Source organism: Osmia lignaria, chromosome 12 (assembly GCF_051020975.1).
Source record: "Osmia lignaria lignaria isolate PbOS001 chromosome 12, iyOsmLign1, whole genome shotgun sequence".
Taxonomy (NCBI): Eukaryota; Metazoa; Arthropoda; class Insecta; order Hymenoptera; family Megachilidae; genus Osmia; species Osmia lignaria.
Window position 1 is genome coordinate 10,390,170 of NC_135043.1, and position 11,925 is coordinate 10,402,094.

General features: G+C 40.0%; 2 protein-coding genes and 1 long non-coding RNA gene across 6 annotated transcripts; 2 read left to right on the top strand and 1 right to left on the bottom strand.

Moving 5' to 3' along the window:
* Positions 1-10: 10 nt before the first annotated feature.
* On the top strand, positions 11-1,449 carry mRF1 (mitochondrial translation release factor 1). Its single transcript, XM_034336917.2, has 2 exons — positions 11-480; positions 545-1,449. The coding sequence occupies exons 1-2, from the start codon at positions 153-155 to the stop codon at positions 1,447-1,449; spliced, it is 1,233 nt and encodes a 410-aa protein (XP_034192808.1). The 5' UTR covers positions 11-152.
* Positions 956-11,555, bottom strand: stj (voltage-dependent calcium channel subunit straightjacket). 3 transcript variants are annotated; one of them, XM_034336895.2, is made up of 18 exons: positions 11,315-11,555; positions 10,691-10,877; positions 9,791-10,330; positions 9,293-9,700; positions 8,908-9,222; positions 8,300-8,356; positions 7,040-7,120; positions 6,895-6,969; positions 6,719-6,823; positions 6,570-6,641; positions 6,355-6,502; positions 5,782-5,848; positions 5,550-5,719; positions 5,364-5,487; positions 4,095-4,369; positions 3,675-4,018; positions 3,243-3,485; positions 956-3,177 (listed from the first exon to the last, which is right to left on the bottom strand). In XM_034336895.2, the coding sequence occupies exons 1-18, from the start codon at positions 11,404-11,406 to the stop codon at positions 2,788-2,790; spliced, it is 3,693 nt and encodes a 1,230-aa protein (XP_034192786.1). In that variant the 5' UTR covers positions 11,407-11,555; the 3' UTR covers positions 956-2,787. The 3 variants fall into 3 exon arrangements, with proteins under 3 accessions (XP_034192786.1, XP_034192787.1, XP_034192788.1); XM_034336896.2 differs by lacking the exon at positions 8,300-8,356 and having other exon boundaries at positions 11,315-11,553; XM_034336897.2 differs by lacking the exons at positions 10,691-10,877; positions 11,315-11,555 and adding an exon at positions 10,517-10,670.
* Positions 4,365-6,841, top strand: LOC117610033 (uncharacterized). 2 transcript variants are annotated; one of them, XR_004582780.2, is made up of 4 exons: positions 4,365-4,517; positions 4,609-4,977; positions 5,788-5,914; positions 6,703-6,841. It is a non-coding gene; the product is annotated as an uncharacterized LOC117610033 (long non-coding RNA). The 2 variants fall into 2 exon arrangements; XR_004582781.2 differs by lacking the exons at positions 4,365-4,517; positions 4,609-4,977 and adding an exon at positions 5,609-5,731.
* Positions 11,556-11,925: the final 370 nt, after the last annotated feature.

Genomic DNA, 11,925 nt, shown 5'->3' on the forward strand with positions numbered 1-11,925 from the left:
AACTATTTAAACAAATTTGTTGACAATTTATACTGTAATGGTTTCCAAACTGCTAACGGATGGTGCGTTCGTTGCTCTCTTCAGGTGTAAATATGATCGTGTGGTAGAATGTGTATTTTTATTCCGAAACATATGAATTTATGTGATACAATATGTTGTTTCTTATAAAAGGGTGCACATTTACTGCTTGTCGATATTATGGGAATATAATAAATAAAGCCAAATCAATTCCATTATCCCCACTGCTTCTTAACCTCAATGTGAAACCATCTGTTTATAAGCTATTTAGTACAGAAAGAAATTTATGTATTGACAATGAAAGTATTAAAAGATATTTGAATCTTCTTATGGATGCATATCAGAATGATGGTAAAAAAGAACATGAAAGCATTTCTGAGATTCTTAAGTTACGAATGGTTCCAATATTACTGGACAAAAAGATTAAGATAGTTGAAAATATCAAGACTTTAACTGATCTTGGTAAGTCTTAAAAAAGAATACAAACTTACTTGTCAGATATTACCATTGTATGAATTATTTTCAGTTAGCAAAGATGAGGATATGAAGAAACTTGCAAAAGAAGAGGAATTAATGTATCAACAAGAGTTGACACAGATTGATCAAGAATTATTAGATGTAATTTTACAAACTGTAGCTGCAGAAAATTATGAGAATGTTATTATGGAAATAGTGGCAGGTGTAGGAGGCCAGGAAGCTATGTTATTTGCAATGGACTTGTTTAATATGTACATACATTATTTAAATTATTTAGAATTTAAGTACGAGGTAATGGAATTATCACATAGTGATATACATGGTTTGAGGAAAGCTGTAATATTAATATCAGACAGTAAGGCTTATGAAAAATTAAAATATGAAGGTGGAGTGCACAGAGTGCAAAGGATTCCATCTACAGAAAAAGGTAGTCGAATGCACACCAGTACAGCTGTTGTGACAATTTTTCCAGAGCCAAAAGATGTAGATATTGAATTACCAGAAAAGGATTTGAAAATAGAATCAAAGAAAGCATCTGGAGCAGGAGGGCAACATGTGAACACTACAAATTCTGCTATTAGAATAACTCATATACCAACTGGGACAAGTGTAACTTGTCAAACAAATAGATCACAAATTGAAAACAAAAAGATAGCATTGCTGAAGCTAAAAATTGAGTTGTATCAAGAGCAACTAGACAAGCAAGTATCTTTCATTAGTGATCTACGTAAAAAGCAAATTGGAACAAGAATGAGAAATGAAAAGATTAGGACGTATAATTTCAGTCAAGATCGCGTAACTGATCATAGAATATCAAATGGTACTATGCATAATTTAAAAGGCTTTCTGAAAGATGGAGCATCTCTGGTAGAACTACAGGATAGACTGTACAAGGATATACAGCAGCAGACCTTGTTGGAAATTATAAAGAAAACAGAGAGTCAATTGAAGTAACATTGATTCTTTCAACATTTGCCATTTTTTGATAAGAAACGATTTTTCATTTACATAGGCAAGCCGTTGTACATAGGAAATTGTAATAAACTTTATGTAATATACAATTAACATTATTCGTTTTTCGAATTTCAACTCGCCACGATGTAAGTTCTTTCTGTTTCGCTGAAGAAAGCAGAGAGCTAACCGAGTAGAGAGTTTACTTGTTTATTTGAAAAACATACAACAATACCTTATTATTTTGTTTTAACCGCGTGTCCAAAGGCACACATCCTTGTAACTCTCGTTATTATAGTACATTAATATACAAAATTAATATCCGTAATCTTCTATAAATATCAAACGACACGTTTTACATCGGTTAATGTACAAAGCGCATAATATGAATGTGTTCAATAGTATCGGTGACGGTACGCCCTTCGTATACGTCTCTGTTCTTTAATATGCTCTTTTATAAGATCCTAACTACTTTATCGTTCTAAAAACTGACACCAGCGACCACGTCGAATTGAGTTCTTGACGTAACGCGATTTTATCATTGCCCTGTTACTTCCATTTATCAATTATCCCACGAAATGTAGGTGCGTTCTCCACCTACAAACGAAACAACTTCCTCGTTTGCGCCGCGTTCTTCAAACCTAGATCTTAAACGCGTTTTATGTATTCTGGCCACTGAAATCTTCGTCCTACGCTTAGATTGGTCGACCCGCGATTCATAGAGCAAGTAACAGTATTTGAACGCTTTATGTTAACAGTATGTTTTTCTTCTTGGTCTATAAAATTTTGATTATCTGAATTTTGCACAGAGTAAAGTAATATAAACGATATATAGAATAACAATAGTCGTAGATAAAGAAAAAGAAGAATAGAGCAGAGACGCATACCGGGTGGACACCGTGTTGTGTTTCAGGCAGTAAGGTTGTTTTAGGACTACTTCAGCATCGATTCACGGACTTCCTTTTTCATCTTAAGAGTCATGCATTCAAGGACGACAGAGTACCCAGACATAATCTGATTCGAAGTTCTAACAAGAGTTCTAAATAAAAACAACTTGATCCTTGTATCACGACCTGCAGAGCCTGCCTGCACCATCATCAAGGCTTCAACAGAGATAAGGACTCTGATAATCCTTCTCTATGAACATTACAACATTGCGAATTTGCAATAACTATGAAAACAAGAGAAACATTGATTACCCCGCAAACAATCATTCTCAACTTGTACTTTTCCTCCTTAGCAGCTTTAATTGGCAAAAGAAATGCATTCTTTTTGGTAAATTGAACTTTGATCTCCTCATCTGTTCTTCGACGTTCGCATTGAGCCAGAGGAATCGACATTTCATTGGAAACCGATGATTCGTCTAGCAATAGTACATGTCGTTAACAGAACGAGGAGGAGGTAAACGTTTGGTGCTACGTTTGGAGCGAAACCGCAGAGATCTTTGATCTCGCTTTCCCTTGGATGGCTACGAATACACGACTGAGGTCTCCTTCTTTTCAGGGTGGTCAGTGCTTTTTGGCATACCAGCGAGTTGTTCTCGTAAATTACTTCTTCCGGGATGACGCTCAGAGGAGGTGACACGGTGTCTTTGCAGTCGGTGTTAACGACCAACAGAAGCATGTTGCTCAGTTCGACCGGTTGAACGATGTACGGTCTCATACAATTCTCGTTCACGTCGGATTCAATGTCGTACGAGTTGAAGGATGCGTTTCGCAGGTACAGATACACCTGGAAGAAAGGAATACAGTATAGGTAATCATCGATAATTGATTTTCAAGTATTCAAGTATGTACTTCTTGATCGCAGGCTTCTGGTCGTGTCCGATTAATCAAGACCTTCTGATCGAACAGTTTTTCATCCTTTGCATCGACTGGAGGTTTCTCCTCGTTCTCTTGATAGTCTTCGTGCATGCCTTCTTCCTCGTTCGGATAAGCATACGCCTCCGCGTACTCGGATTCCCAAATACCAGCTTTGGCCCAAGCCCAGACTGCTTGGCTGACCATCCACGACATCATCTTCTGCGCGTTCTTCCATGGCTAGAATGATTGAGCAACCGGATGAAGCTAATTGACTGTGCTTGACAGACGTTTAACGAGCTAACTGTCGCGTTGGTTCTAAATATTACTGAAACTATGTTGGTAGTTCGACATAGAAAATTGAAGGATCACGTTACAAAACTGATCGTTAATATTTTTAATAATCAAAGAGGGCTGACTTAAACTTACAGTGAGCAAGATATTGCCATCGTTACTGGTCTGCGTGCTCTTGAAACAGACAGCTTGATAATCAAATATCCTAATTTTCTCGAAGACGCCTTCCTTAACGAGGCTGGACATAACGGGTCCTCTAAGTTCACCGAAGAATTTCCCAGCATCTGATTCGTCTTCAGCTGCGATTATGTATCCATTATTGTCAATCAAGTAGCAGGCCCAGTTATCTGCTCCACAATGTGTGTGACAATTTCCAAGTCCTTCACAGCTAAATGTTATATTCTGAAATAGTCCCTGAAGAGCTGTATGCTGGAACTGGAAGCCTACGACTGCTGCTGGCGCCTTTGCTTTCCTTGTTTCTGAATAACGAAGGAAATTAGAATTCAAGAAAACTCATAGGGCACGAAGAATTACTCTGGACCAAGGATACTCTACCGATAAAAATGGCACGACTGGCAGTGACCAAAGTGGTGTTATCAGCACCCTCTTCGTCGATTGGCACGGAGAATACAAAGCTCTCTGGTTCAACGTAATGCTGTTCCACGGCACGTTTGTACCATACCTCGTCGATGGCTCTTGGATACATTTTGCTGAAGTGATCGTCGGGCATGGTGTCCTCTTCGTCCAGGAGGAAGTCTTGCCATCTTGTCAGGCCGCTGTGGGTGGCCATGAACGCGAGTGTCACGCCGAAACGTTGTTGGAACTCTTTTCTACAAGAAGGATTAAATTAGATATCCGGATAAAAATGATTATTCCTTGATTCACTATGATGTACTGCTTTATGGCGATACTGCGTTACAGGGAAGCTGCGATTAGCTTAACGACCCACTTGCTGTCGCTTTTTCGCGGTATCTGATGGTTTGTATAATTCTGATAAATTGAAGTTACGTTTGATTGATAAAAAGCTTTGCAAGTGAGCGACCACACTGTGACTATTGTACAATTACAGAAAGATTTATCAGATTTTCTTCCTCTTCGATGACCTCAGACGCTGCGTTATCTTGTGCTAGTTTTAAAATTATAAAATAAACAACAGAGGGATAATTTACATATACATAAATCATTACAACGTTAAAACGAAAGGAAAGAAAGCAGAGTACCATTGAAGTACCATCTTATGAAAATATATAATCTAAAAAGAGGTGAAGAAGAAAGAACAATAAACCATAAAGGAAAGCGAGTAGAGAGAATGAAAAAGCAATAGAGACGATCGTAGAAGACCGGTTAATTTTTAAAAGAACGTAAGGTGCGATGTGATGGACGTTACCTGGGCAGCAGATTCATCAGCCTAGCTAAAGGTCTGCATGGCGTCAAAGTGGTAAGTATTAGTAAAAAAGGAACGGGTGCGTTTCGTTAATCCTGACAGAAGAAAGAATCCAAAAAATCAACGAAACCAGATAAGAATAATTGTGCAGAGAAAATGGATAAAACATATAGAGGGAACGACGCCGGAATTGGCTAACTGAGATGTTCTTTTCTTTTCGTTCTCATTCCGAATATTAACATTAATCTCATTTCAATATATTTTTCTTGATCTTTATCACGTGAGAACAAATATTTCTCAACACCTTGACTGCCATAACTGTTAGAATAGAACTGTTATTTTTTAATATTTTAAGAATCCATGTCGATTACTATGGCAGTCAACGTGTTACCACATTTTAAAAGAGTCTTTTTAATTAATAAAACAATAATGATGCTCACGCTTTTTCTTCGCGCGTAGTGCTGGGGTTCGCAAACCACTCGGTTACCTTTGCGTCGAACACCAGACTTAACAGAAGATCCCTGTCGCAGTAGTAAGAATCTTTGTCCGCTTTGTACGGTGGAGCTGTTATAAAGAAATCATGTTCGCTTATTTATCGAGGTTGATGTGTCAATTAGAATACATACGCTTTGATTTACGATGAGTATCGTTGCCGGAACTAGTGGCTGAGTACTCTGGCGGTTGGGATGGTTGTTTCATGTCGTTCCATTTCCAGCGAGGTTGACGCGTACGTTCCAGGAAATGTAACAGCCGTGCCTCCGAGGAATTGAACGATCGTTCATCCTCATAGTGGTACCTGCAGTTAAAGGTATTCGTGACAATTTATTTTTTAATATTAAAACTGTAATGGTTACTTACTTGCAGTACAACCAATGGGGATGCACCAGCCAGTTGGTACCAGTGAAATAATCTGAGACGTTCTTGCCTGAAAATGATGAACCCCATTAGGTATACAGAGGAAGAGCTTTCTTTTGGTCTTGGGAGATCCAGGGTAAGACTACTTCCTCTACACTTCCCTTTAACTAAAGAAAGTCTAAGTTATACGATAATGGCGATTAGTATCATCGCGTCATATTGCTCGAAAGTTTGAAGAACTGGATAGAGTTTGAAACTTTGAACATTTCCATCGATTACCACTCGAGGCAACTTTATTTTTCAAAAGTTTCTGATTATACAAGAGACTCCAGCTTCCCTGTAATGTTTATACGCCCAATGGAAACTTTGCAATCAAACTTTCCTTAAGTTTTCTCTGCTGGATATGTAGGTCTATCATTGAATAAAACATTGAATTGCATTTAGAGATGCGCTGGAAACTTTTCAGACACTGTTCTCTTGATTACCAAAAATTCTCCATCCACAGATGTGATCATACTTGGACTTTCTTTGATATTCAGTCGGCTTTGTCGTTGGGTTATTTATGGAGACACGTACCACTAACGTGGGCACGATGGATCTCCTCGGTAGCGTGCACACGATAACTTCCGGTGTGGTTGTGTTCCGGCAGACTGACCACCACCGTGAAAGGCGTGTTTGGTATGCCCGTGTAATCGTACTTCCTTTTTACCCTGCCCACGCGTTTCTGCAGAAAAAGAACAATTCTTATCGATATTTAATAAATCTGGTATTTTAATTATAGGATTAATTACCATATCGTCATAATGATATTTCGTGTGCAGCGTAACGCTACCATTTGCTTGATTCACCACATCGTTTCGCAGCTACAAATGAATAAATCTCGTTGTTATTAAATATTAATACACGTTGATATATTTGTTACAGGTACAGCGAAGCAGACCATAATGATTCCCTCATCGAATTCTCTTGGACCTCTATCCTGGTCCATCAGTTCCACCTCCGCCATGTCGACGCTGTTGTACGCTGGCTTCAAGATACCCTGGAACTATAATTATTCTAATTTTAAAAATCTCTGATCCATAAAACAATAAATAGATAATTGTAATTGAAAATTACCACTGGCCGGAGGTCTGGATGAATCAGGATGAAACCATTGTTGGTCACAATGAACGCATACCCGTTGACACCGAGCTGCAAACAGAAGAATATAGTTAAAAATTAATTGTTAACAATAGAGAATGTAAGTAGAATATCGACTTACCAAGTGTGGCATCATCAGCTTCTGTATCTCTTCAATAGGAACATCCGTACCGGCAACACCGAGGAGATCGGCGATCCTCGTCTGCAAACAATCATGATCGTGTTTTAACAAGATCCTATGTAACGTTGGTGTAATCGAAATTACGAATCATCATCATCCCAAGTCGCATAACCATAAGCGTATCTACCTTCTTGAATATAAAAAACGCTATCACAATGAAATTCGTCTAATGACACACGTTCTAGTATTAAAAATAATGATATTTACTAAAGAAACAATAACTATGATAATAATAATAATAATAACATTATGTCTGAACGTTACGACTGAACGTATAACTAGCTCAACTACGTTCCCAATAATAATAATGATAATAATAATAATAAGAACGATACACAATAAGAACAATGAACGTCTGACGCAGGCTATCCTAAGTGTTAATAATCAAATCACAATTAGCCACGCTCTTTATCGTTCTGACAATCGTAGCTTTTTTAATAATATATACTTTTATAGTGCCATTGTCATTGTTTAAATGATACATCTAAGAATACTAAGTGTACGATCACCATAATAATTAATAAAAATAAAAAAAGAAAAAGCAAAACGGTTGTCAGAACAGCGCTCGATTTAAGTCTACTAATAAATCTGTCTAGCGAAATCTAGCACTCAAAGAACTCATCAAACCGTACCATGTGTGTACATGTGTGCTTAGTACTCTCTTATACTTGTATTATACCCAACCAAGATAATTTTCTCTCATAATTCATTACACGTGTATACGTAATATGTTTAGTCACTGCAAAATCAGAAGTTCTTCTACCAATCGCAATAATAACAATAATAATAATAATAATAATAATATCAATAGGAGGTATCGCTGTTCGCAATCCAACAGGCGGGCAGGATATGTCCGTTTTTCTACTCGTCTCGAACAGGGCACAGGGTAGACTAATGTACCTAAACCTACCTAATGATTAAACTAAGTTTCATTACTAGCGTTAGATCAAATTAAGATACCAGAGAGACGAACGTGGACCTAAACGGAACGAGTGATCGTCGCGTGACCTCGAACGCGTCTCTGGACATATTATTAATTAATTTCAACATAATTCACAATTCTCGAATACTTGTTTCTTCTTCGTGAAAATCAGAGACGGTCGACGGTCACGCTCGAATACAAAAGGGCGAAGGGTTACAGGGCTCTATGCATTGAAACAACGTTGTTTGTGTTTTTTTTTTTTTGTTTTAGCTGCCAACCTCTCTTGTCTCTGTCACCCAGTACGCTTCGTTCACCAGCACCTGCCTTGTGATGTTCTGTGGACAAACAGGAACTTAAAACCAAAGGAAAAGTTCACTCGTCGAAGGGGTTTCGCGACGAGCGGTGATCAAAGTTTCGGGTTTTGCGGAGGATGAGAAACAATGACAGTGATAAAATGATGATACCGTGAACGTTTATTCGGTTGATCATCGAATAAACGATCACAACGATCAAACATGTATCTACGCGTATCTCGTATGATTATTTATAGCATGGGGTTAATGATAACACGTCGATGAGGACGTTGTTTTATTCTCGGTAATAACGCGACTTCTAGTGTATTTTTATAGACATCCAAAGTTCGATTTTGTATTTATATACCTTGGACATTGCACGCTATGATATATAAATACAGTACTGTCTTCCATTAGTGGTCTCCAAACTCTTTTGGAGTGAAATACAATTTGTTGGGTATTGGCTTTCTTTTAAATGCAATTTATAATAATAATGGAAAACAATGCTATTCATAGAATTCTTTATATTATTTCTTGATGTCATAGGGTGTTAAATATAGTAAATCGAAGTACGCAGGAAGGGAACATCTTACCGCGTTCTCCCGTCTGTCGAACACCGGCATGCTGACCGAGGTCATCAGTTTGTATTCCTGTAAATCGGCCCCCTGTTCGTACGATCTCTTCTGTTTCTTCACGAACCTACGGTCCCGTTCTTCCGTGTTGAACAATTTCTTCCTTCTGTGAAGCCTCAGGAACCTTTCTTTCTGCTCCTCGCTCTCCCTCTGTTCCCACAGCCAGTCGGTCATCTTTGGATCGGTTATGTCCGCGTATACAGGAGTCCAAATCGTTGGATGATCGGTACGACCAAGGACCAGAGGCCTTGCCATTACAGGAACGTATTTGAGTACCTAAAGAAGTGGCGCAACTATGTTAGAAACTCGTAAAAGAGTGTTTCCTTTGTCGAGGATAATTCCGTACCTCTTCTCTGACTTCTGCCAAAGTGCAAAGGTGTACAAAGTAACCCCTATTGGCGCAAGCCATCCACTGAACCTCCTTCACGTCTGCAACCTCTCTGCCGATCAAATAAGTGAACATTCTAACAGGCATGTCGGCTTTGAACGGTTCGTCGAGATTGTCCTTCCAATTATAAGTCTCGAAGATGTCTTTGTAGTTGTACGGAACTCCGTCCGTTATCAGCATGATCGCTTGGTTGCATCTGGCACCCTCCCTCTCGGTTCGATAGGATTCGAGTAGCTCGAAGGCGGTGGTCAAGGCCAACGAGAAATTTGCAATTTTTTCGGTGTTCAGGTTCGCGATTGCTCGCTTCAGCTCCCTCACGTTAGCCAAATTTGCTTGGACCAGGGTGTCGTTGAAGCAGGGTACCACCTGGATTGGAAATTAATCGCTTTAGACTTCTAATTAAAACTGGAGGCATAATGTACAATTTTTCAACTCAGATGAGGGTATATTAATTACCTCCTTGGTAACATTGGAGAACGTGATGATGTTAACGAAATCATTGTTCCCAAGAGTATCCAATATATTGTTCACCACGTGTCGAGCAATTTCCCTGCGAATACCGGTCATGCTACCAGATGTATCGATCAAAATCAAGACATCCTTCGGACTGGAGGCTGCCTCGATGTACCAACTCCTGGTTCTGCAGTCGAAAAGGTCAACCGGTTCCATGAACCAATTCATCGCAGGGTACTGTCTCATGAATCCTGTTGCACTACCAAAGTACTGCCAGGACAATGAAGGATCTTGTTCATAATTATAGATGAAGGTCTTATCCAACTCTTCGGACCATCTGATTGCCCTGACTACGTTCGATGCTCTCTCGTAGACGTTCGTTGGTACATGAACCGCAGACATGTTCAAGTTCACCTGGCCACCAAAATGAGCACTGAACTTCAGTTCAATCGTGTTGTTCTTCGCGTCGATGAATTGGAAGGTTTTCGGAGGATCCACGTCTGGAGCTGATTGAGCTGATGTCTCTGCCACGTCCATGATTCTCTGAGGATAAAATAAGAACGTTTAGGATTAGCGTATCGACATAGCGAGGCACGTATTGACATATTAATACGTTCCAAATATTAATAGTTAACATCAATAGTTGACTGCTATGGGGATCACCAATGATGTCACGAATCTAATACAGTATTAGAAGGCACGCAAGGGTTCAAAATGCTAAATAATTACAATTATAACGGTTATTTCCCCTGTGACAGCAAACGGTACTATACATGATCGTTCCCACTGAGGAGGTCATACGCTTGTTATCGCTCTATCATACTCGGTCCCGCTGTGTCTCTTCGTCGCACATTACTATACCCATCCGCTAACCAATTGCTCATCTTTCCATAGTACGTATACCTTGATAGCCGATATCTTCGACTCCATCATAGCGTTAATGTCCTTGGCGATCTCGTGGACCAAGGCGTTACCATCACGTGGCTTCACTACTGCTTGCTTGTAACTCTCGTGGAACTTCTCCACGTTGGTCACGTATTTTCCCAACTGCGACAGCTCGAAGCCCAATTTGTGCGCCCATGCTCTCACTCTGTATAAAAAAACAAATTGTTAACAATCTAACATTGATCCTCTACGAGTATAACGTTGTACAACGTTATGTATGGTGAAACTTGGTGATATCAAAACACCTGTCAACTGACATTATTTCACAGTGAGACAAATTATTCGTTCACACGTAATTGTATTAACGTATCTACAGCGTAGTTTCGGTGTTTCAGTAATTAACACGAAGGTCCCTAACGTTACGAACTCTTTTTCACAAGCATGATCAACGTTTAATCGTGAAAAAGAGTAGTCACGAGGAACGTGTCCCAGTAGATCGTCCACGTTTTCGTTCACACGAGGCGACATACGTCAACTAATCCATTAAGCGAACCAGTCGCAAGTTCTCTACGCGCGTACGATCGAAGATTTAATCTTTTAAATCTCGTTGAAGGAAAATACCGGATCGTGGTGAACACTTACGTGTTGTACGATATGCTGTCACCACGGTCGGGTGCCTCGATCAGGATCAGGATGACGATAGCAGGTAGGAAACGGGGCCTCGTAACTATCATCTTCTTGGCCGGCTCTCTGCTGTTTACGCGAGGACACGGTAAACAAAACTGAGGCCGAGAGGAGGCTCGCGTCTGACATTAAGGATAGTCCGGGCCTGCCGTTGTCGTGGTGGTCGTCGTCGAGCTAGTCGTCGCCGTCGTCGTGGTCGTCGTCGACGTCGTCGCCATGCAGTGCGCGCATCGCTCGACTACGGTCACACTTTCCCGGTTATCGATCGACGCGAAAACCGGAGCAGAGCTTGCGCGTGACAGATAGATAGGTAGCGTCCAGACGACGCGACGCCGCTCGTCAGCGTCCGCTTCGAATTGATAGTTATGTTTGTCTCGGAAAGTCCAACGTTTTATCCACCCCTGGTTTTCGTATCAATGGTTCATTCCAGGGGTGCGAGGAGATTTCTGTGATCGAAGGGAGATGTTTTCGTAGATCTTCAGCTTGGAGAGGATCCTTAGATGTTCCAGGAACAGATGCTCGAAGGATGAGGAATTGATTTGTTCTTGATGCTGAAGTGTATGGTGACT

Excerpts from the sequence above, each read along its gene's own strand:
- mRF1 (XM_034336917.2), top strand. The coding sequence starts at position 153 with ATGTTGTTTCTTATAAAAGGGTGCACATTTACTGCTTGTCGATATTAT. Across the intron at positions 481-544 it reads CAAGACTTTAACTGATCTTG|TTAGCAAAGATGAGGATATG; the intron begins GTAAGTCTTAAA and ends AATTATTTTCAG.
- stj (XM_034336895.2), bottom strand. The coding sequence starts at position 11,406 with ATGATAGTTACGAGGCCCCGTTTCCTACCTGCTATCGTCATCCTGATC. Across the intron at positions 9,223-9,292 it reads TGGCAGAAGTCAGAGAAGAG|GTACTCAAATACGTTCCTGT; the intron begins GTACGGAATTAT and ends CCACTTCTTTAG. Across the intron at positions 6,642-6,718 it reads TCGATGAGGGAATCATTATG|CTGCGAAACGATGTGGTGAA; the intron begins GTCTGCTTCGCT and ends ATTCATTTGTAG.